The 26,332-nt window shown below is 48.8% G+C and overlaps 3 protein-coding genes across 3 annotated transcripts; 1 reads left to right on the top strand and 2 right to left on the bottom strand.

Annotated features, from left to right (window-relative positions):
• Window positions 1-490: 490 nt before the first annotated feature.
• On the bottom strand, window positions 491-3,102 carry LOC149271578 (MKI67 FHA domain-interacting nucleolar phosphoprotein-like). The gene is made up of 6 exons (XM_089507316.1): window positions 2,998-3,102; window positions 2,565-2,693; window positions 2,006-2,114; window positions 1,288-1,499; window positions 768-830; window positions 491-688 (listed from the first exon to the last, which is right to left on the bottom strand). The coding sequence occupies exons 1-6, from the start codon at window positions 3,100-3,102 to the stop codon at window positions 491-493; spliced, it is 816 nt and encodes a 271-aa protein (XP_089363442.1).
• A 1,837-nt stretch (window positions 3,103-4,939) lies between these two features.
• Window positions 4,940-7,001, top strand: LOC149271577 (translin-like). The gene is made up of 6 exons (XM_089507318.1): window positions 4,940-5,005; window positions 5,391-5,484; window positions 5,666-5,762; window positions 6,360-6,475; window positions 6,560-6,639; window positions 6,765-7,001. Exons 1-6 carry the CDS (start codon window positions 4,940-4,942, stop codon window positions 6,999-7,001), a joined length of 690 nt encoding a protein of 229 aa, XP_089363444.1.
• Window positions 7,002-10,909: 3,908 nt separating this feature from the next.
• LOC149271576 (uncharacterized) lies at window positions 10,910-17,307 on the bottom strand. Its single transcript, XM_089507315.1, has 6 exons — window positions 15,818-17,307; window positions 15,114-15,282; window positions 13,257-13,461; window positions 12,460-13,055; window positions 11,804-11,949; window positions 10,910-11,708 (listed from the first exon to the last, which is right to left on the bottom strand). The coding sequence occupies exons 1-6, from the start codon at window positions 17,305-17,307 to the stop codon at window positions 10,910-10,912; spliced, it is 3,405 nt and encodes a 1,134-aa protein (XP_089363441.1).
• Between the last annotated feature and the right edge of the window lie 9,025 nt (window positions 17,308-26,332).

Below are 26,332 nucleotides of genomic sequence, written 5' to 3'. Positions count from 1 at the left end.
GTCTTTTAAATAAAAGGACAAACATTTTCTTAATTTTTACTTTAATATTGAAGGCGGGTAACTGCCAGAATCGCTCATTTATAATATTTTGTGTTATATGTAAAAATATCGATATGCAGGGACATTCAGATATTAAACATTTTACTGAACTCAGAACAGCTTTCAGAGCAATAACCTGGCGTTATAACTCTGCCGGTGCACCGAGGTTTCATTATTTAAAGTTTACAAACCAAATTATCTGCAGCGCCGGCTAACGAGTCACAGCAATTAATTATCAAGAGCGTCAATTCAGCCCCAGGAAAGTCTGTAGCCTGACGAAGGATAGAGAGCCAGACTTTGTGGCCCCTTCCTGGTGTTGCGGTAAAACATTTCTCTGGTGTAGAACCCAAAATGTTCTCTGAATGAATGTCTTTTGGGACTTGATCCAGACAATGCCAGCTAGTCCCATAACAGACTATCGACGACTAACATAGCTTATCCTTTAACATTTTTAGTCTGTCTGGATCTTCAACTTCTTGATCTTCCTCTTTTTGTCCGATTTGACAAGCTTTGGTTTCTTTTTGGTTGAAGTTTTCACTTTTGGAAGCTTTAATATGATTTCGTCATCGTTGTCGCTCTCTTCCTGGTGCTCCAAACACACAGACTTTCTTTTCTCCAGCAAGGACGGAGTACAGACCGGCGTTGGATCCTGAATGGAAGGAGAGGGTTACACGCCGAGCCACGCACCGGCTCTCAGACCAGGTCTTTGGAAGGTTGTGTTTACTCACCTGGCTGTTCACAGATATGTCAGCCTCTGACGCGGGGTCCTCAGCCTCCTTTTTACAAGCAGCCTAAAAAGTGACAGACAAGTTAGACTTTACTTATAAATTCATAAACGGCACCAAAACAAAAAAACTGATGGAATACGAGCACACGTTGGGTTAAAACATTTCCCGTATTCTATCAATTTGATCGGGTGTAGGAATGTAACCGGTAAGCTCTTCACTGCACCCACCATCTAGTTACCGGCAGCCAGCGGATTTAACTATACGAGTGCCGTCTAACCAGGACTGGTTCTTCTGAATGCACAGCTTTCACATCTCATAACTGTATGCTACGTTATAACCCCCACTGCCCAATCTAATTTATAGAGACCCTGATTTATAGACAATTCAGTAAACAGGGCATTATGGCCAACCCCTCCCGGACTCACATTAGTCATGGAAATGCCCAACAGAACTAAAACAGGGTCCACTACCCTCCCCCGACACGAAATGTAGGTTTTATAAATAATCGCTGCAAACGTACAAATCCCGGGAAGTCATAATCGATGCCCTTTTCGCCAAGGCGCTTCCTCAGGCGCCGTTCCTTCTCCAGCAGCTTTTTTGTCATTTTTTGCTGCTCCTCGGGGGTCCGCTTCTTGTTGTATCGTCTCACCGCTGGAATAGTTGGCTTCTTAAAAATGGTCTCACTCCCAATAAACAGCTTGGGGTGCACCTTCTCCGGGGCGATGAACTCACCTAAGGTTAAAAAGCTAAAGCATTAAACCCCACGAATACGCCTAACACGAGGTCTGACTGAAAAGTATGCTGGTTGCAGTCTGTTCCCCGTTATGATCATTTTGTGGTCACTGAGCAGAAGAATGACATTTTGTTCAAATCAAAAATACACAAAAGACAAATCGTTCTGTGCATTACACGAGTACAGGAGACAAGAGCACAGAAGCCAGGTGGCTCCTTGGGTGAGATTAACTGTTTGGGTCACATACTCTCTACCTGTCAAATGAGAAGTGCACAAAAAAATATACCTATAGATGTATAGAATGTATTCTTCCCAGGGAAGGGCCGAGGAGAACACAAGAGCACACAGACTTTTTATTTTAGTTGCAGTCCCTCGATTCCTAGCACCAGAGGTAGAAGCCGCAATAAAAAAAATCTAATTTTTCCTTTCTCCTTTTCTGCAGTTAGCTGTAGAACGTAACAGAGCCTGAAACATATCGGGCGCATTACCTGAGAAACACACTTACATTTTAACAACCGTTCACAGAAGAGGTAATTGTTCATCGTTTCTGCAACAATTTTAGCAACTTCATCACATTCAAATTCCACAAACGCGTATCCTTTGCTGGTTCCAGTCTGTAAAAGACAGATATGCATTAACAGAGGATGTGTTTCCAATTTATCGCTTTCTCTCAGGAAGAGCATAGAAAGTCCCTTCCAGTTTACATCTCGTTAAAAGAATTGCAAAACTTGTGCTGGTCACATCTACCACGATATTAAACATCCCTAATGTCTAAACACTGGGGACGATTCACAGCTCAATGTCATCAGACAGAAGATACCCTCTAAAACGATGTAATAATGGAGGCGACATACAAAGAATACATATTTTATACACATTTACATAGGTGACATAATTTCATGTTTTATATAGTGCCATCATGTTCTGTAGCGCTGTACAACAGGAAATGACACTTTTTACAGCACTGTCACATTACACGCTGGTATAGTCACAATCTATATTCAAGTCATTTCTGTGCCATTCCACTGTTCGGGAGGCACAAGACTAACATGTACACAACGTACCTTCTTGCTACGGGACAACCGTAACCTCGTGACATGACCAAACTGGCTGAAATATTCCCGCAGCTGGGGCTCGTGGAGGGTTCTGGGAATATGCCCGAGGTAAACGACTCCAGGAGTCAGGGTTTCTTCCTGCAGAAGGAGAAGAATGACAGTCAGTGACCCAACTGCTCGCACACAATGTATCAAAACACAATCCACACACAGTGTCAAGCCACACAATCAGAAGCATTACAGCCTGGGCCATACAATGCATAGAGCTGTGTGCAGAGCACATACGGGACCTCTAAGCACACAGACCCCACAAGCATATTAAATACAGGCCAGGCCCCAGCTCTTTATACATAGTACATGGCCCCCGAGCACTTTCACGTCGCCTTTCTCAGATCAGGGGTGCCAGGTATTACCCACTCCCCCCGATGTAACCCCCACATACCTTGGGCTTCCTCTTGATCTGCAGCACCTTCTTCTGGAAAGATTCCTGCTGCTCAGGGTCCAAAGAGAGCATGGGCCCATCGGTAGTAGCCGAACTTTTCGCCATCCTGACAACCGCACAGAGAAACCACACGTGGGTCAGACCGGAAAAAGAAACTGCAGCTTCCGGGAACGGTGACACCTGCCGTGCGGAGGACTCAGCACACCCGCCCGCACTGGTAATGCGCCACCTTCCGGCCAAAGATAGAGCGCAGCGGTCCCACAGCGACGGTTCGTAATCCATGCGCCGCAGCGCCATCTATTGGCCGAACACACGAGTCACAGCGCCACCTATTGGTTCATATGTCATAACATTATACCAGCTGCTGTCATCACATTATTACCTATAGCCCTGCCATAGACAATCACGGCAAGGATGTAACCTCTAATAAGGAAACACGTGACACACCAGGGTCCCAGAATACATTCATTTTGGTTTATAAATTTGGAAGGCTTTGGCCTGTATATTCATTTATTAAATGTTGCGGCTTTTGGACAATTATAGCAAAAAAAAACGTATTTATAAACTATGTCATCCCAGCTTATGGGACCCCCAAACCTTAAGAACCAGCTGAAGGTTTTTAAAAACCAACCTGTACAGAGGAGCTTGCAATCTACCCCATACGACCCTCAGCCTGTATCTTATAGAAACCTTCAAGATCTCCCAGTCACCGACTGCTGAATTTGCTATGTAATCATTTTTAACATTTATAGTTCATTTTTACGGTCCGTCTATTATAATAGCGCTACGGCCTCCGCCGTCACGCTATAAATAAAACATAAAGCAATGTAATTTGAAGGGGTGAGGTCTGTCCGGAGGGGCCACCAGTATAAAAAAGGTCCTCAGTCCCCGCTTTGCTTCCTTACTTCCTGTGTGTCTGCAGCATGAGAAGCGAAGGTGAGAATGGGAGCGCCCCACGCAGGTGTGAACCGAATGGCCGGTCGTCATGGAAACCTTGACTTGTCATTATTTTAAGATTATTATGTATTTAATTGAGTCACCTGCATTCAAGCAGGGATATCAACCATAACATACTGGTAAAAAGCTCTGACTCTGCCCCTTCACCCTGAGATGGAGGAAAACCCAGAGCGTTTAACGGTCAGCTCACCAGGGATTCCACTCTCTTTCCTTTTCTCTCCCATCCCTCGTGTCTCCTCCCGTTCCCTCCATCTCTCTCGCTTTTTCACCTCTAACACTGCGCAGCGTACGGTCTCACTGTCACAATGTACGGAACGAGGGCCAAACACCCTAATTGCGGGGCTGTCCTGGGCAACACCTCCATATTCTCCTCTGCTTTAATGATATCTGAGCTTCCTGATTGGTGCATTTCTCCCTGCTATATCACAGCTGGAATCCCTGCTTCAATACAGGTGACTTTATTCAGAATATCTTCACCTCCTGACAAGTAAATTTCAGAAGGGCCGTTATTAGCTGCTTCTATTAGTGAGTCGCTGCTATTAGTGAGTCGCTGCGATATGATCTGTGTGAGGAGCTATTAAGGGGTTAATATTTGGGGTTTCGCAGGGGATTTGGAAGGTTGTTTTTGGGCATGTAAGTTGTTCTGGTGATAATTTGAGACGCACCCCCGGCTCCGCATGGCTGAGAGTGAGCGGAACTCAAACACTCAGTCACTTAGCCGAGCACATAATCAAGTGACACAACACGCTTCCGGCTCAGTCTGATGACATCACATGTCGGAGGTGACTCCGAAATCAATGGTCTCCGCTGCTCCTCGGTAACGGCGGCTGTTGCGTGGAGTACCTGGTTTATCCCTAAATCGAAGAACCCTCAAAGGGGTGTGGACAGAGCCACAGCTCCTACCAATCGGCTCTCTGCGGACAGTAAGGTGCCGCCTCCGAGGTGACGTAATTCCGGGAAGTGGAGCTGTTGGAGAAGCGGCACCATGTCTGTAATTGAAATGTTCGTGGAGCTGCAGAGCGGGCTGAGTGCTGACCAGGACATCCGGGAGGTGAGGGGCCCCGGGGGCAGTTGGGGCTGTGGAAGAGTCTATGCCTGGGGCAGTTTGGGTCGCCAAGAGAGACCTTTTAGTGTCTATAACGGAATTAGGACTTGAGGATTTGGCGCATGCTCTGTGAGGAGTAATAAATACCAGCGGAGCTGTCCAGGAGGCCAGCAAAGCGTCTGCAGGGGCCCCGGGCCCAAGTGTTTCCCCAAAGCCCTAAATTCCTGTTCTGAAGCCATAGAGTTATAAAGACTTGCAGCTAATCTGAGCCTCTCATAATCCTCTCTAAAGTTCTCAGGGAGATCAGATTTATTTTATTGGTGAAAATGCACCATCTTTTGTGTCGTTATTCTGTCTTTTGGGTCGGCGTTTATTTTTCTCGTGCTTTTAGGAAATAAGGAAAGTGGTTCAGACTCTGGAGCAGACCGCCCGCGAGATTCTCATACTTCTGCAAGGAGTGCACCAAGAAGCCGGCTTTAATGACAGTGAGTAGCGAGGAATTATTTAAGGTCGGGAAGGACGCAGCACCGTAAGCAGGATGTCTGTAGCGTGTGGTTCGTGTGTAATTGGCGTGTTCTCGCTGCTCTGATTACCATTTGAGGTAATTTCAGGTTTACGTCGAATTTTATGCTAATTCTGTGTTTTTTGACTCCCTTTCCTTGCCAGTCCCAGCAAAGTGTTTGAAGGCTCGGGAGCACTTCGGCACTGTCAGAACCCACCTTGCCACCTTAAAGACAAAATTTCCATCTGACCAGTACTACAGGTGAGTTCAATTCTCAAATGAGCCCTTCGAACAGCTCACAGAATGGTGCGAATTCCTGTATTTATGAGCGGTTTCTGTGTAACTTTATATTATCGATCATGTACGATTTCTTTGCTAAATATCACAACTTGTAAGAGACTTCATTTGGAACCTCCTGAGATTTAAATCTTTAAAACAATGAGAAATGGATCAGAAATCCAGTGTGGACATTGTTAAAGTTGTAAATGACTTGTAGAGGAACACTGCTGATTTCTAATATCTTCATAGACATAGAGACACCCTCTATCGCTCCCATCACTCCTGTGTCCCAATGGCCCTTTACCACTCCCATCACTCCTGTGTTCCAGTGGCCCTTTATCACTCTCATCACTCCTGTGTTCCAGTGGCCCTTTATCACTCTCATCACTCCTGTGTTCCAGTGGCCCTTTATCACTCCCATCACACCTGTGTTCCAATGGCAACGTTGTGTTTGCTGATTTAAGTTTAAAAGGCTAATTAGAAATTTCCATGTTTTCTTTAAACAGCTGAGTGGCCCCAAACCTATATATATATGTAATTTAGCAAAGCAACAACTTTCTACACTATTCATTCCCACAGGTTTCATGACCAGTGGAGATTCGTGCTGCAGCGTCTTGTATTTCTGGCTGCGTTTCTGGTGTATCTGGAAAATGAGACGCTAGTAACTCGTCAAGCCGCCGCACAGATATTGGGAAGTAAGTCTTTCCGACGCCGGCTGTTTAAGTTTCATGCTGTCGTCTTCTGCCTGCTTATTGTCTCTCTTGTGTTTTTTGTTCCAGTTGAGTCGGAGCGAGAGAAAGGGTTTCATCTCGATATCGAGGATTATCTGTCTGGAGTGCTCAGCCTCGCCAGTGAGCTTGTAAGTATGAATGACTGTTATTACCTGTTACTCATATATCTACGTAAATATTCCAGAACCAGCACAAGGTTTAAATGTAAACCAAGTTTTTGGTCTTGTACTTAGACTTGTCCCCCCTCCCACAGTCCAGGTTAGCTGTGAATAGCGTGACCGCCAGAGATTACGCCCGGCCCCTTCGCATTGCCGCCTTCATCAACGAGCTGGATTTTGGCTTTCGACTGCTCAACCTGAAAAACGACTCCCTGCGCAAACGCTACGATGGCCTGAAATACGACGTGAAGAAGATCGAGGAAGTCGTGTATGATTTGTCCATCCGTGGACTCAGCAAAGATCTCACCACCACCAGCAAGGACAAGCAGTGACCGCTTGTGTGACGTCGGACTGCAGCCAGGCCGCGGTGGGGGATGGTGATCTGGGCTTGGGGCAAAAATTGCAGAAAAAAGGCAAAACCTATATAAACCATGTTTTTACAGAGGATGATATGTATCCTGTTTGAAATAGTTGTTCTGTTATGGGTTTGTTCTGTTGCTGATGAGTGTTTTGTTTAGCTCCATGTGGATTCTCCTGCCCTGACGTTTCCTCAGCTGTTCTTTGGAAATTAATAAATCCTGTTTTCTGTAGTAAAGCTGCCTTCAGCCAATTATGCCTATTTAGCATGTTTTCAATGAAAACTCCCATTGTGCTAAGCCAGGCATTAGCACTGGGCAATATGAGTGGTATTCACACGGTGGATAACCCTTTGTGATAATTTGTAGCTTGTGGTGCCTTCGGGTGAACATTGTCTGAATTGCAATAAGGTTATGTTTGCTAACGGTTTAAGTTCCACCGAAAGGATTGAGACTTGCATGTACGCCCTGACCCCCGGCCCTAACTCCAATTTGTAGATTGGTGCGCATGTGGCATGCTTGCTTAAAACCATTCAAAGTTTAAATGTCTGTATATCCCTCAGCCATTGGCTAATCCATCAGCGCTCAACACCTGTCACCTGCATATTTAGTGTGCTAGACGTCAAGTGCATTTGTTTCTGTTTTGTTTAAATAAGTGGTAATATTTTTCACTTGAATGTTCTCGTTTATTAATTTCTATGCCAGGATGATGTTTGTCAATAAACATTATCTCCTGCTTTCTGTTGGCTTCAAGCTTTTTGCAGCATAAAGATTTGGGTTGTGAACACAAATTGCTCCAAGTTTGCTTTTATGCTAACTCTTTGAAAGGGTACTTTCAACATTCAGGTCTGTAGAATCCCGCGGAGTCTGAAAGCTAAAACCTAAATCTTTAGAGAAAAATATGTATACTTTTTAACAGCAGTCTAGAAATTGAAACGCGGTATACTTTGCAGCATTGGTGGCGCGTCTCTCCCTAGAATCCTAACAATTCAGAGCAGGATTGTTTGTAGAAATTTCCATTTTGACATTGAGTGTATTTTATTTTGCTCATGTAATCGATCTTGTTCTACTTTAGGGTTGTGTTGCATGGAGATTCTCTGCAGCTGTGATGCATGCTCATCGCTCCTGCGGCGCGCGTCGGGTAGTGAGTGAGCGTAATAAAAGCTCCCGCAGAGCGTGATGGTTGCAGATAGAACCTCTGTGCAGCGCACTACTGATTATTACCCTCTTCTGTCCTACAACCTGCACCAGGCAATCGCAGAAATTTTAGGTTTTAGTTTAAAAATGAATGTTAGTCAACAAAAAATGTTAACATGTAGCCCCCCCCCCCCCCTTTTTTTTCTCATCGGCCATAGTGCATGGGGAAAAAGGGTGCAATTTGGGTCTCACTTCTTTGGGAGCCCACAACATCTTGGACATCCATAGTGTTTCATGTCCCACTTGGGGCTAGGCTAACTTTAATGTACCTTAAAGTGCGGGTTCCCTCCCTTGCAGATCTCAATCAATCCAGGCGCAAAGAAAGTAGAAAAGTGATACCTCTCTAAAAAAAAAAACAACAAAAAACGGGATGTACGAAGAGTGTTTTCGAGACACGGGTACCAGACGCTAGCCGTGTGTCATGTATGTGGCAATAACAAAGCTTTATATTTGCAATAACTTGTTTTTCCAGCAGAGGGTGGAATAGAAACATAAAAAAATGTCAGCAGTTCGGCCCCATTCGGAGCGTTTAGTCGCCCGTTTTCCTGCTGTAAAGACTCAAACCTTTATCGGGCCTTGGATTTTGGATGTGTCTGCGTTTTATCGCGCTTATATCAGATGTTCTGATTCTTTAGGACGTGAATTAGAAACAAAGCATCAAATCTTGACCAGATGTTGAAAATCAGATTTTATTGGGATCCTCACCCTAAAAATTACCCGCTTTCCGGTTTGCTCCGGTGGCCCCAGCGAAGAGGGCAGAGACGGCGAGAAAACGAATCAAGTGCAAGCCTTTAATTAATATAATTACACGGCTCAGCGCTCTGTCACAGGCTTGACCTTGGAATGTGGAGCGATATAATAACACGCTACGAGACCGTTAATAATAACGCAGATCAGACGTAAATACATCCTCTCGTCAGCCGGAAGACCGATGGACTCCAAAGCTTAGTAAATTAAAGGAGGTATCATCACCCAACTTAATCAGTGGTTCGGGACATCGGTGATGGACAAGTGTTGGATTTCAGCCCAGTTTCCTGCCTCAGCACTGTTTGCCTGGGGCTTCGGCCTCGCTGTAGGGAATGCCCACTCTGCTGAGTCTACGGGGGGCATTAATGGGATGGGTGAAGCTCCAAGGAGCCACCATTTACCTACCACCTGCCTATTGTGCTTTAGGGGAGATTAGCCTCTCCTATGTCTGTTACGGCTCAGGAATCATGTTCAGCATGTCGGGGTAGAATTGGAATAATCCAGACTTTAGCATTTAAATGTAACAGCCTCCCAGCAGAAGTGGTAGAGGGTAATACAGTGAGGGGATTAAACATGCATGGGATAGACATACGGCTCCTGAATCTAAGACGAGACCAACGACTGATTAAGGTTTGAGTCGTTACAGCAGGAGAAACGGGCGACTAGAGGGGGCCGGATGGGGCCGATCTGCCAATAGAGTCTATGTTTCTACCCCAGACTTTGTTTAATGGACGCAGGCGGCTGCTCTGTTACTCTGCAGTATTTGGGATTTCAGGACAGATAATGTTAAGGTGCCGGGGAAGTGATTATTGCTCAATCACTGGCTTCTCAAACAGTTAAAAACAACTATTTAAGCCAGATGCCCCTGTAACGCACACGTAAGATACCCCGTGCGTCGAGCCCGGCTTGCGCTTGGTTAAACGTCTCCATTATGGGTTTTTTTTCCCCGCTTTGCTTTTATTTTCATCAATTCCAAAAAAAAAAACCCACCTGAAAACCAAACGTTTCTTAGGAGAAACCTGCAGTAAATATAAAAAAACCCAGAAAATTATAGAATCAGAAAACCTGATAGTGTTTAACCCTTTCAATGTCAGCGGGATGTATAATGAATCACACAGCATTAATGGTTAATTAAGAGAGGCTCAGAAGTTTCACAATTCCTTATCTGAAAGTGTCTTATTTACTAAAATGTCTTTACTGAGGAATGAAAAGTGCAAAAAATAATCAGTAACAGATTTTTCCAACCAGAAGTATCTTTTTCTGCCTGAACGTCCTCATTCTGCATTTCCACCGAGTCTCCGGTTCTGCAGCCAGGACATCAGGACAGATTTAACCCCCTAAATTGATTAAATGCTATGAGATGCGGTGCCCCCCCCCCACCGGTTTTTGTCTTAGCAGATCTCTGTTTGTGCAGATGGTAGGGATCCATAAAAACCCCTGTTCAGTTCATATAGGGGTCAGGACCTGCTGTGTGCCGGGTCCGGGACCTGCTGTGTGCCGGGTCCGGGACCTGCTGTGTGCCGGGTCCGGGACCTGCTGTGTGCCGGGTCCGGGACCTGCTGTGTGCCGGGTCCGGGTCCTGCTGTGTGCCGGGTCCGGGTCCTGCTGTGTGCCGGGTCCGGGACCTGCTGTGTGCCGGGTCCGGGACCTGCTGTGTGCCGGGTCCGGGTCCTGCTGTGTGCCGGGTCCGGGACCTGCTGTGTGCCGGGTCCGGGACCTGCTGTGTGCCGGGTCCGGGACCTGCTGTGTGCCGGGTCCGGGTCCTGCTGTGTGCCGGGTCCGGGTCCTGCTGTGTGCCGGGTCCGGGACCTGCTGTGTGCCGGGTCCGGGACCTGCTGTGTGCCGGGTCCGGGACCTGCTGTGTGCCGGGTCCGGGTCCTGCTGTGTGCCGGGTCCGGGTCCTGCTGTGTGCCGTGCTTAGAATCTGCTCTGTGCCGTGCTTAGAATCGGTTCTGCGCTGTGCTTATCATGATGTTCGGGAGAGCGTTTCGACGTTTCTTCCATGATCCCAGCTCCCTAGAATAGTTCTTGATTTGTCTGTACCAGTGCTGAGTTCGCTCGGTGTCTCCGTCCCGGAACACAAAGCCCTCGCGTCTGATCTCAAGAAGTTCGAAGGTCTCCTCACAGTCTGGGTCGGAGGACACCACACAGTGGCCAAGTTTAAGGGGGTCCCTAAGCATCACAAACTTCCCACCGCTCTTGTCTTTGATGAGAACTAAGACCGCGTCCTTCACGGTCTGGTTATCAGAGCTGCCTTCGAGGCTAGACTCAGACGTCCTCCTTATATTCACCATCAGTAACGCCTGCACGTTCTGGAACTTGAGAGCCTTGCAGCCCTTCCTGACCCATTGTCCATCGGTAGGTTGTGCCATCTGCAGAACTCCCTCCTTGATAAACCGAGTCTCTTCTCTCGGCCATGCCATGTGCTTGAAGGCCATCTCCCTCATCTCGATGTTGGTCACTTCCCTGTTTTTCCTGCTGTCTCTGCGGAAGGAGCGCAGCGTCCAGGGGTTCCCCTCCTGCTTGGTCTTCATGTTGATGTGCTCGAGGTGCGACTCGATGCGGCTCTTGGCCTCCCACAGACTGCCGTGGTCCGGGTGAAACTCTGTGGTGCTTTTCAATATTCGACTTAGCAGGAGCGGGTACTTGGTGACCCTCTGTAAAGGAGCCATGAGGAAGGACCTGAGGTTCATGCGTCTCAGCGCCGTGTTATCGTTCTGAGACACATCCAGAAATATTCTAAAGCAGGAAAAAAAATAAACATAATTTATAATAAAAGCGTGATGTAAAGACAAAAACTGCACTTTCGGGGCGATACTTTAAGGGTGTCTCACCGCAGCAGCTCCTTCTCCTTCTCCAAAGCGTTGAGCGTGGCCACCGAGGTCGACTGCTGCAGGCAGTAGACCTGGAACGCTGGTAACATATTCACAAACTCCAGGAAGACCTCGCCGATACACACGGTCATCAAGTCATCATCGCCCTGCGGACAGGAGAACGGGGACAGATAAAAACCACTGATACCCGCTTGTCTGCCCATCGCCTTCATGGTACCAGGCGGGTAGAGAGGCAACGACCCTCGGAGGCGACCAACGGCTCTTATCTGCCAGCGAATTCTATGTTCCTCGAGGGGTTCAGCGTTCTGGAATCTGATCCATTTTGGGTTCATGGGACAGACTTTACCCCAAACCGGGTATCTGCGGCATTTTAAAGATTACCCAGGGCCACTGTTTGCCGATGCAAACCCCAGACACCATTCCGTCAGGAAAGGTAATAATGTTCAAATATTGTATTTATATGAAGAAAATGTAAGCAGTAATTATCATCCGTATCGCATGTGGAGATCAGTCGTTCCTAATTAACCCTCGATGGGTTTTATCAAGTTAGACCAATCGCTCTGTAACATTTTTGGGGGTTGGGAAGCTCCGAGGAGGATCTCAGGAGATCTTGGGAGACTTTTGTCTGAAATGGTAACAAAGTATCATTGATGTACCTGATCCAGAGACTGCTCGATTTCTTCTTGCAGGACCTCCAAGAACTTCTCGTTGAGGTCGATGAGCTCCTGTATGTTGCTGAAGACTATCTGTAGCTGGTCTTGTGTCAGAAGGCCGGCGGTCTGCATGGGGATGTAAAATTCCTCTTTGATTATCCTGAGGTCCTCCCCGTAGCTCGACTCCGTGTTTACGAACTCCAGTATGGCCTCCTTGCGCTCCATCCTGCGCATTACGCATTTACTGCACAGAGTCTCCCTTCTCTTGCCCCGGCTTTCAATATCGACGGCCGAGTCCCTCTCTCCGCAGTCGGTGCACGGGCGGTGAGCCTCCCAGGCCTCCAGAGAAGCTGCAGCCTCAGCCACCTTGGCCCTCCACTTCCTGGACAGCGCGTCCCCGATGCCGCTGTCGGCTCTCTCCACTTCCCCCGGTTTGGCCTGCCTGGGGGCTTCATACTCTTCGCGGTCGTCGTTGACGCCGACTATCCCGCTGTCGGTGCTGAGGCTGCTGATGTTGCTCCAGCGATGCCGCGATCGGTGAGAGTGTCCGCCGGTGCAGCCGCCATCCTTCCCCGAGCTGCAGGACGTCGTAGTGTTGGCTTTCGTTAGCACCGGCCCTGGGCAAGCAGAAAACGCTAATTAATGGCCGGAAGGGAAAATAACGTAATCGCTGAATCTGATTATTCCTCCTTAAAGTAAAAGATTTTGTTATAACCTAAGAAAAAAAAAAGTTGCCCTTTATTCATATTCCTAAATACAATCACGGCCCCCCTGGGCTACAGGATAATAATGGCGGGTACCGTTATCCCTGTCTTGCCTCCTGCGCTGCACATGGTGGCGAGCCGCAGCCGCAATCTTCAGCTCCAGCTGCTTGCGCTTCACCGCGTCCGTGGGCATGGGGTCGCTGAAATGGGTGCGCAAGCGACACCCGCGCTGGCTCCTGCCCGTCTCCGCCGATTCGTGGCTCATGTCCGAGCTGGATCTCCGGCACCCGGGGCTGCAGACCTGCGCAACAAATCAGCCGTTACCCTCCACATTCCAGTAACGTCTGCGCTCTTTGCATTGCAGAGGAACGGAGGCGAGGCGAGGAGGAGAGGAGCCCCCCACACACCGGCTCCGCTCCCTGCGACATTTCTCACTCCCCGCTATTTACAGAGATGGCGGCCCAGAAGGGTCCGGCGGGGCAGGTAGGTTGGGGCAGGTAGGTGGGTGACTGACCACCGGCGGGGGCAGGAGGCAGAAGGGCATCGCAGGATACAGGAGCGAGAAAGATAAAAAGAATCTCCTGATGACTTAGTGATATTTTTTATGCTTTTGTCTGTAATCTGATTTATCAACATATTTGACGATTATTCTGTAATAATAATAATAATAATGATTATTAATAATAAGAGTTATCTGCTGGGGTTACCGGATCACTTGTTTCTGCGGGATAAAAATGATCAGGAAAGACTGCGGGGTCTCAATATTGGTGGAGAAAAAAGAGGGGGGTGGGAGAGAGACGGGGAGAGAAGAGAGAGAGAGGGGAAGGGGGAGAGACAGGGTGAGAAAAGAGAGAGAGGGGATGGGAGAGAGGCAGGGTGAGAAAAAAGGGAGAGAGGCAGGGTGAGAAAAAAGAGAGGATAGGAGAGAGAAGGGGAGAGAAGAGAGAGAGGATGGAAGAGAGACGGGTCGAGAAAAAAGAGGATAGGAGAGAGAAGGGGAGAGAAGAGAGAGAGGGGATGGGAGAGAAGAGAGAGAGGGGATGGAAGAGAGACGGGGAGAGAAGAGAGAGAGAGGGGGGATGGGAGAGAGACGGGGAGAGAAGAGAGAGAGGGGATGGGAGAGAGACGGGGAGAGAAGAGAGAGAGAGGGGATGGGAGAGAGACGGGGAGAGAAGAGAGAGAGAGAGAGGGGATGGGAGAGAGATGGGGAGAGAAGAGAGAGAGAGAGGGGATGGGAGAGAGACGGGAGAGAAGCGAGAGAGGGGATGGGAGAGAGATATTTAAACAAAGTACAGGAAAGTTTATTTCAAAGGAATCTAACACTAGAGCGTCGGAGACTGAGATGGAACGGAAGGGAATTTTACTTTACTGAGAGGGTGGTAGATAAGTGGAACAGCCTCCAAGCATGGGAAAAAAGTTTTTTTTTTTGTCCACAGATTCCCGCAGATCTGTGACGGATCCTGATATATTATTGATCCTGATCACCGGCTGTCGCCTGCGTGCAGAGCCCCGACTGTCCTAAGCCTGCGCGTCACACTCAGCCTTAATCCCCCCCGCCGAGTATCCGTTGCTAATGAGCCGCGTAACTAACCAAAAATACCCACCGAAAAGCTCTTTTTTTGTAGAAATAACAAAAGCTTTCAGCTGTAGCGAGAAGGAAAATCCCCAAAAAAGGAAGAAAAGGTAAAAGAAGAAAAGAGATGACATCAGAGGAAGGCGAGAGCTTTGAGCTGCAGGGACCGTGTGAGGCGTCAGGGAAGGGCGACCTTTGCAGGTTATTTTTAAATGCCCCTCGCTCTGACACACGGGGGTCTCGGGGCAGGCGGGCTGGCGCAGGCAAAGCTTCTATAAACTGAAATGATTTACATGGAGACGCCAGGCGCCAGCCCACCATTTACAGTCTGATTTTGCACCACGGGACCCCCGGGCGCTGCCCACCCTAATTACACTTACGCTGGATTTGTCGTCAGTGGCGACCCCGTTAGTCGACGTGGTCTCGCGGCTCGATGTTGCCATGGAGACAGCCGGAGATCGATTGTTTTCCTCCTGCGATGGGGTATCGTTTTTCGGAAGGTCACATGATACCCTTGCCAGAGGCTCGGCGGCCGTTTCAGCGCTGCAGCTGGGAGGAAAGGAACACCATCAGCAACGGCTTAGAACCTGCGCAGCGGAGAACCCCGTCCTAGAACCCGTTCTGATGGGAGTCTGAATGCTCCGAAACATTAGAATGATCTGAAGTTAAAGTTAATGTTTCCTTCGGCCGCCTTCCTCCCGGAGCAAAGGATCTGATTTATCTATACATTATACAGGGGCCGGTCACTGATTTATCTATACATTATACAGGGGGCCGGTCACTGATTTATCTATACATTATACAGGGGGCCGGTCACTGATTTATCTATACATTATACAGGGTCTCTCACTGATTTATCTATACATTATACAGGGGGCCGGTCACTGATTTATCTATACATTATACAGGGGGCCGGTCACTGATTTATCTATACATTATACAGGGGGCCGGTCACTGATTTATCTATACATTATACAGGGGCCGGTCGCTGATTTATGTATACATTATACAGGGGCCGGTCACTGATTTATCTATACATTATACAGGGGCCGGTCACTGATTTATCCATACATTACATCGTTACCTCTTCTTGATCAGATCCAGGGCTGAGCCGATGAGGCCGTCCTTCATTCTCTGCAGTTTGGCTCCGTAGCCGGAGAGGTCAGCGGCTTCTAAAAGCAGAGATGGACAGCAAGAAGGAGAACGGGCTTCAGAGGTCTGAGCCTGCGCAGCCACGTTTTTTTTGCCACCAGACACATTGGGCTCACACAACACAAGCTCGTCTCTCTCACCGCGCACGGCAAGCGCCTGGAATGGAGACCTCGGGACCGGGCCGGAGCAAATGGGAGCGGAGGAAGCGAACCGGTATGGGGGTGACTGAGCTCTGCCGCCTAACGAGCCATGCGGTGCAATGACGGGGCCGCACGTAACGCCGCTCCCGCTCTGGGACGTCTCCACCGGGTCGCCGAGGGCCTGACTACGAGTTCCTGGCACTAACGCACTTGTGTCATCATTACCCGGTCTGCGCCTTCGGCCTCCGCCTGGTCCGGGTTTCGTTTTGGACGAGCGCTCCGTGTTTTCCTGGCAGTCGTCGCTATTTGCCCCGGCGCCCGTCTCCTTGCTGCGCATCCTTTTAAACTCCTCGAATGTCGGTAGATACAGTTTGCCCTTGAGGCTCGGGGCGGTTTTGGCTGCATCCGCTTCCCAGAATGAGCCAGAACCCGGCCTCTGCTCTTTGAAGGACTCGGCGGTCTTGGATTTGACCATCCCGCTGCTCTCCTTGTCTCCGTCGGGAAGCGCTAGATCGGGGAAGCTGTTTTGCCTTCGGAGCTGGAGCCTGCGCATGGCCTCCTGCTTGATGCACTCTGGGCTGGTCCCGTAGCGCACGAGGCTCGCGCATCTCCTTGCGTTTGTGCTGTCGGTGGCCGCCGAGCCGCACGTCTGTCTGCATTTGCAGCGCTGGTGCGTGGCGCTCTCCGCAGGGACGTTGGCCGAGCGGTTGCTGGCGTACGTCGGTGGCCGTAGAGGCCTGTTGGGTTCCACCATCTTGGAGCTATGGGTTCTCAGCTTCTCCTTAAGCTCTCGCTTGGCGTCACCATGAGCGACTTTGTCTTCTGTTGTAGGAAGGAGCCACTGGTGGACGGGAGGCGCCGTCGGGTCTCGATGTCCGACTATTCTCTCCGCAGAATGGCCACAGATATCGGCCACGTGCCGGAGCGAGACCTTCTCGGCAGACGTTTCCGGCGAGGGCCTGGAACTTCTCCAATGGAGGTTAAAGTCACCGTCCAGGCTCCTATAGTGAGCGTCAAGACTCGATTCAGAGATGGCCGTCCAGGGAATGTTCTCCAGACTCCGATACAGCCTGGTGGTCTCGTTGCCGGTGGATGTGGCGCTGTCTGCATGATACCCCTGCACGGGGCGAAAAGCCCCTATCCCACAGTGATGGCTCTCTAAGCTCTTTAATGGATGCATGCTGCCGAGCGACGTCTCCGTGGGGTCTGAGCGCGGCCGATGAGTCTGGGGGCTGGAAATGATGCTGGAATGGTGGGTTTCATCGTCGCGGATGTATGTCATAGCAGATGAACATGGGAGATTTGCACACGGATGTTGGAGGAGACAAGGACGCCCCCCCGAGAATGGCTCCCGGTGATGCTCCGTGTCCATAACATGGAAGGAGGCCGGCGGGTACTCACTACGTGGCACTTCCACCTCGGAGGGCGCTGGAGCGACGTCAATGTCTGCCGATCAACCCTTCAAAACAAGAAGAGAGGCGTCAATTCTCTGAGACCCCCAGAGATATCCTACGGGGGTCCCGGCTGGACGGCTACCTTTCACTCAATCAGCTTTAATACCATTTATCTGTAAAATATGAGCGGCTACGAGGGCGAGGGGGTCCGATGACGACCCCACAAAAGCCCATCACATACATGCTAAGTGTCCCCATTTAGTTTGTCCTCTGATGCCCCCCTTTTCCCCGTCTGATGCGCCCTTTTCTCCCCTGACGCCCCTCTCTCCTCCTGATTTCACCTCTCTCCTCCCCGTGGCCCCCCCCCTGATGCCCCTATTATGATCGATAAAGCCTGTCCCTCGGGGGGTATTAGAGGCAGCATTTTATTAAACCCCAGGGGCAGGAATCTGTATAGGAAAAGCAGCGTCAAGTTATCATTTACTTAGAACAGATGGAAGGGTTAATAATACTATATCTCATAATTAACCCTTTCAATGGCATCAGACGATGATCTGGGCATTGAAACCCCTCGCGGGTTATTGTTGCCCCAAATAAATAGGGGGGCTGTTGGTTCCTGTAAATAACTCAGATTTTATTTTATACATAAAATATAAAAATAATTCAATAAATAAATAACATTTATTTTCTCTTTTTTCTGCGCCCTGGTTTGGCTGCCGCCCGCACCGGTCGTACGTCGAGCCGTCACTGACTGTCGCCCCGCTGCGTTCGTCTTTTGTTCGGCGTCTTAAATGTTGTAATAAACTGTCCGTGTATTTGTGCTGAACGCTGGTCCTGGCAGTGAACAGGTTAATACTCCCAAGAAGCCGAGCGCCCGCCGCACTCCGCTGATGGACTGAAGCCGTCCGCCGGGAGCGCTTGTCTGTAATCTGAGAAATTAAACGACGGAATAAAACGGCGCTCTGGGCGCCAACCGCACTCCCCAAACGGCTTCAATCACTCATAGCTGCCAACTATCCACAATCTCGGTGCCAGTCTCGCCTCCTTCAAGCAAATCTGTCCCATCCCAGAATACAAACCGTACGAGGCGAGGAGCAACAGCTCTTACTAAACTTGTTATGACCATTCCTGGGGTTTTTGCCCCAATCTCAGTGTGAAGGGGCAGATTCTCGGAGTTACAAAGTCTGGGGCTGCCTCGTTCCTACCCCCGCCCCCCCCCCCGGTGGGATCATATATAAGCCCCCCATTGCTTTTGCCCCCCATTATCATATCTAAGAGCTGTCCGGGTTTAGCCCGGAGACTCGGGGTAAACGTCGCTTCCCAGGGTCTCCGGGTCATTACGGGGAAACTCGGATTGGCGGCAGCGGCGTTGCGGCACGCCCCACTCTCCGCCTACTTCATGACAGGCTATGAAAGGGTTAATATTTCAGGGTTCTCAGGGGCCGCTCTTGTAGTTTGGTTATCCCTCCCCATCGTGTCGGTCTCCGGCAGTCGCCCTCTTATTATCTCGTTTGCCAATCGGCCTCCGGTTGCGGAATTCTCTGACTGAGAGCCGAGCCAATCAGGAAGCGCGTCCCGGCGGAATATTAACGATCCCTCCTTAATGAACCCGACGCTGAAGTTAAATGATGCGCCGTCTTCTCATCCTCATTATCTGAGGGTAAAATAATGAGGTCGGACTGGGGAGGAATTTCTCGGTGACACCGCTGATTGACAGGTCACTGTTTACCGATGCAGAGCGTGACCCGGGACGGGGGGGCCGATCGCTCCGTGGGGTCCCGTTAATTCATCCACGTGCTTCGGAGGGTCTGTCGCCTATAATAACGCGCAGATATTACCACCCTCGCTGGGAGCCCACACCTTCACCCCCTCGCGCAATTAGCACCAGTGGCTGATTTAGCTCACTTTGACCGCTGAGAATGATATGAGTTGCAGTGCTCATTAGCCACAGATGCCGTAACCAATCACAATGAGAGTTCGATGTATTGCTGGACTGTGAGCAGCTAAGGGGTTAACCAGCAGGCTGCAGTATGAATGGAGGGTGAGGCTGCGGTGGAAGCGACGAGTGAAGCGGCAGCCGGGCAGAGGTGGGAGAGCCGGGCCTGTCCTTCACAATAAGTGACGTGCGTAATGAGCCGTCTCACCTGAAATGCCGCCGGCCCTTGATGGACGGCTTTGCCCCGCATGCTAATTGTGAACCCAGAGTTACGGCTTGGAGTCTAACGCCTGGCAGAGAGGAGGCACCAAATGTCACACCGAGGCTGCCGTCTCTGCTGGGGGGTGGGGGGGGCCGCGCTCGTCACGGGGGTCTCAGAAGGAAATGCTGCGCGTTTTACATCTGGGGTTCAGCCCCAAACAGCGATAAATAAAATGTTTAGAAAAGAAAGAAAAAAGAGGAAGAGGAGAGAAGAGAGAGAGGAAAGAAAAGGGGGCAGAAACCCTCCGCCCCCCCCAAAAAAAACATTCCCGGAACATGAGATACGGGTGAAAAAGAATACATTAAATCGTCCATAATGCCCCCGATGTGGCCGCCCCGTCCTATAATTAACTATAGGGGAGAGAGAGAGATGTTAACGGGGAGGAATAATCCTGAGAACAGGAAGATAAGAAGCTGCCGGTTCCTAAATACATATAACTAATAGCAACCGACAGCCAAAAGTTCAGAACCACGGACAGCGGCGTGTAAAAACCCTGAGAATCCGCTCGAGACGGGGGTAAAAACCCTGAGAATCCGCTCGAGACGGGGGTAAAAACCCTGAGAATCCGCTTGAGACGGGGGGTAAAAACCCTGAGAATCCGCTCGAGACGGGGGTAAAAACCCTGAGAATCCGCTCGAGACGGGGGTAAAAACCCTGAGAATCCGCTCGAGACGGGGGTAAAAACCCTGGGAATCCGCTCGAGACGGGGGTAAAAACCCTGAGAATCCGCTTGAGACGGGGGGTAAAAACCCTGAGAATCCGCTCGAGACGGGGGTAAAAACCCTGGGAATCCACCCCAAGACGGGGGGTAAAAACCCTGAGAATCCGCTCGAGACGGGGGTAAAAACCCTGGGAATCCGCTCGAGACGGGGGTAAAAACCCTGGGAATCCACCCCAAGACGGGGGTAAAAACCCTGAGAATCCGCTCGAGACGGGGGTAAAAACCCTGGGAATCCACCCCAAGACGGGGGTAAAAACCCTGGGAATCCACCCCGAGACAGGGGGTAAAAACCCTGAGAATCCGCCCCGAGGCGGGGGTAAAAGCCCTGAGAATCCGCTCAAGACGGGGGTAAAAACCCTGCGAATCCGCCCCGGGACTGGGGTAAAAACCCTGAGAATCCGCCCCGAGACGGGGGTAAAAACCCGGAGAATCCACCCCTACACCCTGACACTGGAGTAAAAGCCCAGTCAATCTGCCCCTTTACCCCAGGCCGTGACATCGGGGTCACTCGGTATGAGCGCTATTCATATTGCAGACGTCTCTGGCACAGAACGGGTTAATAGCGAGCCGCCGGTTACCCTCCTTGCTGTCTCTTTGCCGTCTCTCGCTCTGTAATTTGATAAATCACTCGCTGCCGGCACCCCCAGCCGCAGCACAATACCCCGGCGGGGCAAACAAACAGAGGGAGGCGGGGGTGAGCAGCGAGAGGGGCAATTATTGGTCCGTCTCTTAATTACACAAAAAGATTATTATCCTCATCACTCTCATCCAACGCAGAGCGTCTCGCATTAATACCCAGCGTCATGAGCGGCCCTGAGTTCTCGCGGGGCAAATCCGGATTGAGCGGCATACCTGCCAAGTGTCCTGGTTTAGTTTAGCCAGTCCCTCTTTGATAGACGGTTACCCAGCAAACATTCTGAGCTCCTAGAGAAGAGAGGCATCAATGATATGAGGCCCAGAGAGGGACTGAATTGGGACACTTGGTAGGTATGCGGTCATTAATCCCACATCTGATTAATAATTTAGTCGCCGGGGCCAGCTGTGGCCGTCAGCGGCTCAGAGTTATTGTCTGACGGTCGCTTTGTTACTAAGCTCTGCAGAGAGCGATAAATCAACCTCAGCCTCTTAACGAGACACGAACCGAACATACGCAGGCGAGACCACCATGCGCGCCGCCTCTCGCAAACTGTATGTCTCTCTACCCAAAATGTATGTCTCTTTACCCAAACTGTATGTCTCTTTACCCAAAATGTATGTCTCTTTACCCAAAGTGTATGTCTCTTTACCCAAAATGAATGTCTCTCTACCCGAAGCTCGTCTCTCTCGTCATCAAGAGATTATCTTTATAAAGCGCTTTGTTTTTCAGACAGGAACTTTTTTGCAGTAATTCTCCCCGACGCGCTTCGCGTCCCCCCTTCCCCCACCGCAGTGTTTTTTTATTTTTAGCCTCCATTGAATCCTGATTTCTATTGAGCGCCCGGCGCGTTCAGAGGGGTTCTGGCTCTTTGCCTCAATGGTTTAGCGCTCTCTGGTTTAGCGCTCCTCCACAAGGTTTAAAACCACTCGATAATGAAGCGTTTCGGTCTCTTTAGGCCTCCATTAAACGCAAAAAACGTGAATTTAAACCAAAATTAAAATTCATCTCCAGCTCTGTTATTTCAACAAACTGGTTATTCTGTTACTATTTAAGAATGACGCTCCCGCCCCTCCTCTCCCAGCCCCCTGTCTCCCGCCCCCCCGTCTCCTGCCCCTCCTCTCCCGCCCCTCCTCTCCCCGCTCCTCGCTCCTCGTCTCCCTTCCTCTCTCGCTCCTCATCTCCCCTCCTCTCCCGCCCCCTGTCTCCCGCCCCCCGTCTCCTGCCCCTCCTCTCCCGCCCCTCCTCTCCCGCTCCTCGCTCCTCGTCTCCCTTCCTCTCTCGCTCCTCATCTCCCCTCCTCTCCCGCCCCCCGTCTCCCGCTTCCCATCTCCCGCCCCTCGCCTCCCGCCGGGCATGCTGGGCAGTGGAGTTGTGAATGGTGTCACGCGGTGTTCCCAGGGCTGCAGTTTGGCCGCCCGCGTCAGGAACGCTGTCAGTTCGGATCACGGACTCGCCAGCTGCGTTACCCTCGGGCGGCTCTGCAGCTTATGGGGACCCAAATAAAGCGACTTCCCAGGGGCCCATCATTCACCCTTTGGGTGCCGGGGATCTGGGCTAATTTTTTCACCGAGGCTAGTTTTGCGCTGGTTGTATTTAGGATGTAACCATAGAAGCGGCGGAACCTATATATTTATCAGGATAGGTTATTCATAGACACCTAAATGAGGGCAAACCGTATCACGCCATATATAACATCATATATCATACGATATATATCACACCATATATCACAACTTATATCACGCCATATATCACGGCATTTATCACAACATATATCATACGATATATATCCCACCATATATGACAACTTATATCACGCCATATATATCACACAATGTATAAAATCATATACCACACCATATATCACACCATATATCACGACATATATCACAACGTATATCACGACATATATCACGACATATATCATACAATATATCACACTATGTATCATACAATATATATCACACCACATATCACAACTTATATCACGCCATATATATCACACAATATATAAAATCATAGACCACACCATATATCACACAATATCACACCATATATCACGATATATATCATGCCACATATATCATGCCGTATATATAAGACCATATATTAGACCATATATCAGACCATATATATCACACCATATATCACACCATATCAAACCATATATATCACACTTTATATCAAACCACATCTCACACAATATTAAACCATGTATCAAACCATATATATCTTGCCATATATAAAACCACATATCACACTATATATATCACACCATATATCACATCATATTATACCGCATATCACACTATATATATCACATTGTATTATACCGCATATCACACTATATATCACATCATATTATACCGCATATCAAACTATATATATCACACCATATATCACATCATATTATACCGCATATCACACTATATATATCACACCATATATCACATCATATTATACCGCATATCACACTATATATATATCACACCAATATATCACATCATATTATACCGCATATCACACTATATATATCACACCAATATATCACATCATATTATACCGCATATCACACTATATATATATCACACCATATATCACATCATATTATACCGCATATCACACTATATATATCACACCATATATCACATCATATTATACCGCATATCACACTATATATATCAAACCAATATATCACATCATATTATACCGCATATCACACTATATATATCACACCATATATCACATCATATTATACCGCATATCACACTATATATATCACACCATATATCACATCATATTATACCGCATATCACACTATATATATCACACCAATATATCACATCATATTATACCGCATATCACACTATATATATCACACCATATATCACATCATATTATACCGCATATAACACTATATATATATCACACCAATATATCACATCATATTATACCGCATATCACACTATATATATCACACCATATATCACATCATATTATACCGCATATCACACTATATATATCACACCAATATATCACATCATATTATACCGCATATCACACTATATATATCACACCATATATCACATCATATTATACCGCATATCACACTATATATATCACACCATATATCACATCATATTATACCTCATATCACACTATATATATCACACCATATATCACATCATATTATACCGCATATCACACTATATATATCACACCAATATATCACATCATATTATACCGCATATCACACATTCGCAGACTCGTTATAAATGTATTTAGAGGGGATTCCATTCTCTCCGTTTAAACTCATAATGAAGACGCCGATGAAGGGATCAGAATAGTAATGGGGGGGGGCAGGGGCAGATGTTGCCGGGGGCTGCCGATCTCTCACCCCCCTGCGCTGTTTGCTCGTCTCCCGCATTGTTTGCCAACAGAATCTCGATGACAAAAACATAAAAAAAAACATGAATTTATCCTCCTTTGTTTTCCTCTTTTGTTGACAAATTAAAGCCACAGAAATATTGTGAATGTTATTGTTTTGGATTAAATTGTCGTAAATATTAGTATTTTCCCCTCCTCTAACAGCGTTACAGAATCTACTGGCGCTATAACAATACAAACCGCACCCCACGGGCAGAACTTTCTAAATGAGCCGCCCCCGAGGAGCTTCAAAATATTAACTCTTTAATAGGCCATCGAGAAGATTCTATGTAATGACTCGCTAAATGTGTGAATACAACCTGCTTTTTGATCTATACATTGTGCAGGGAGCATTTGTAACGACTGGAGGGTCAGAGGTTTACATGTTGTGGTGGATAAGTGGAACAGCCTCCCAGCAGAAGTGGTGGAGGGTATTAAACATGCATGGGATAGACATATGGCTCCTGAATCTAAGACGAGACCAACGACTGATTAAGGTTTGAGTCTCTACAGCTGGAAAAAATGGGTGACTGGACGGGGGCCATCAGGGGCCGACATGTGGTGATCAAATGAGTCCTCGAGCTGCACCATTTGCCGCTAGTGACTTCTGTAGTTATTTATCACGAGGCGTCTGCGTTATATCGCCGGCTTATTTCTCACATGAATCAAGAATGACTTAAAGTTTGAGTTTAAAGAAAAGACACAGAAAAAGCTTTCAGGTAAATGCATGGAATAACCTCCCAGCAAGGGTGGTAACATGCTAATGCCCGAGTTATGCAGTCGTCGTCAGCAAGTCCCAGGACTGAAAATGGTGCTTCTTAGATGGAAACCGGAGCGGCCGGCCGGTTCTTACGTTCTCCCAAAACCCAAGCGATTCAATAAAAAACGGGAAATCCGCTGCATTCCGCGGAAGCCAAAAGAGCCGTTAATGCCGCGAAAATCTGCCGAACGGGAATTTAACGCAATTTACTGCAGAATAATCCTGAATTATTCATCGCAGGCGCCGCGATACATTGATCGGCATTCACACCGTTTGCGATCGTTAGATATTTCATTGCGAGGGTCCGCGCAGAGGGCCGCAGGGGGTCGGCTTTAAGGAGAAAGGACAGATTTTCACCTAAAACGTAAAACCCGATCGAGGCGAGAGCCCCCACCGCGTTAACCCTTTCGGTGCTGGAGCGGTTGCACCACCTGGGGTAGCCTCTGTGAATGGCAGGTGATACGCGTCAGTGAGGCAGACCCCTAGGCATGGAAAGGGTTAAGCCTCGGGTAGCCTCTGTCAGCAGCGTGGCCAGGTCCTTGTGACGTGAACAATAGCCGCTAGCTGTCCCCTGTCACAGGTCACCATTCATGTCATGCCACCGAAGGTCAGGAATCTCCCAGCTGTCACCGAGTTGCAGGCGCATGGTTACATGCGACATGCGGGGTTGGGTTACCTTCACGTTACTGCACCGTCCCTGTAACACAACCCCTCAGGTGCCTTTAGACTGTCAGCTCTTAGAACCAGGTCTCTCCCTGCGCCAGCGAAACCCATCTATTTCTTTCTCCTGCCCGTAGAGCGGCGCCGCGGGACACGACATCTAAATAATAATATCACCCTAAGACAAAGACATGCGCAGCTGCATCACACCCCCTGCTTACCGCGCTCACAGGGAAGGTCCACGGGTTCTGCGGCGCTCCGTGGCAGCGGCCGCTCCACACGCAGTATGTCCACCGGCTGCATTGTTCTCTGGGTGGCTGGTACCGGCAGTGTTTGGTTCGGGGGTCCGCTGGGGGTCCGCCGGGTGTTCTGACCGTAACGTCAGGCTGTGTCCGGGTGACCCTGCGGGGTGCCGGCCGTCTGTGCCCAGGGATCCGTGCGTGTTAGGAAGTGACTGTATGGTGACACCTTTCCATGTGTGTATTATACGTGTGTATAGCGTGCGCTCTGA

This window comes from Sceloporus occidentalis, unplaced genomic scaffold (assembly GCF_023333645.1).
Source record: "Sceloporus occidentalis isolate IW3139 unplaced genomic scaffold, rSceOcc1.0.p SCAF_490, whole genome shotgun sequence".
Lineage (NCBI taxonomy): Eukaryota > Metazoa > Chordata > Lepidosauria > Squamata > Phrynosomatidae > Sceloporus > Sceloporus occidentalis.
The sequence above is the reverse complement of the archived record's forward strand: the minus strand, read 5'-3'. Positions and strand labels throughout refer to the sequence as shown.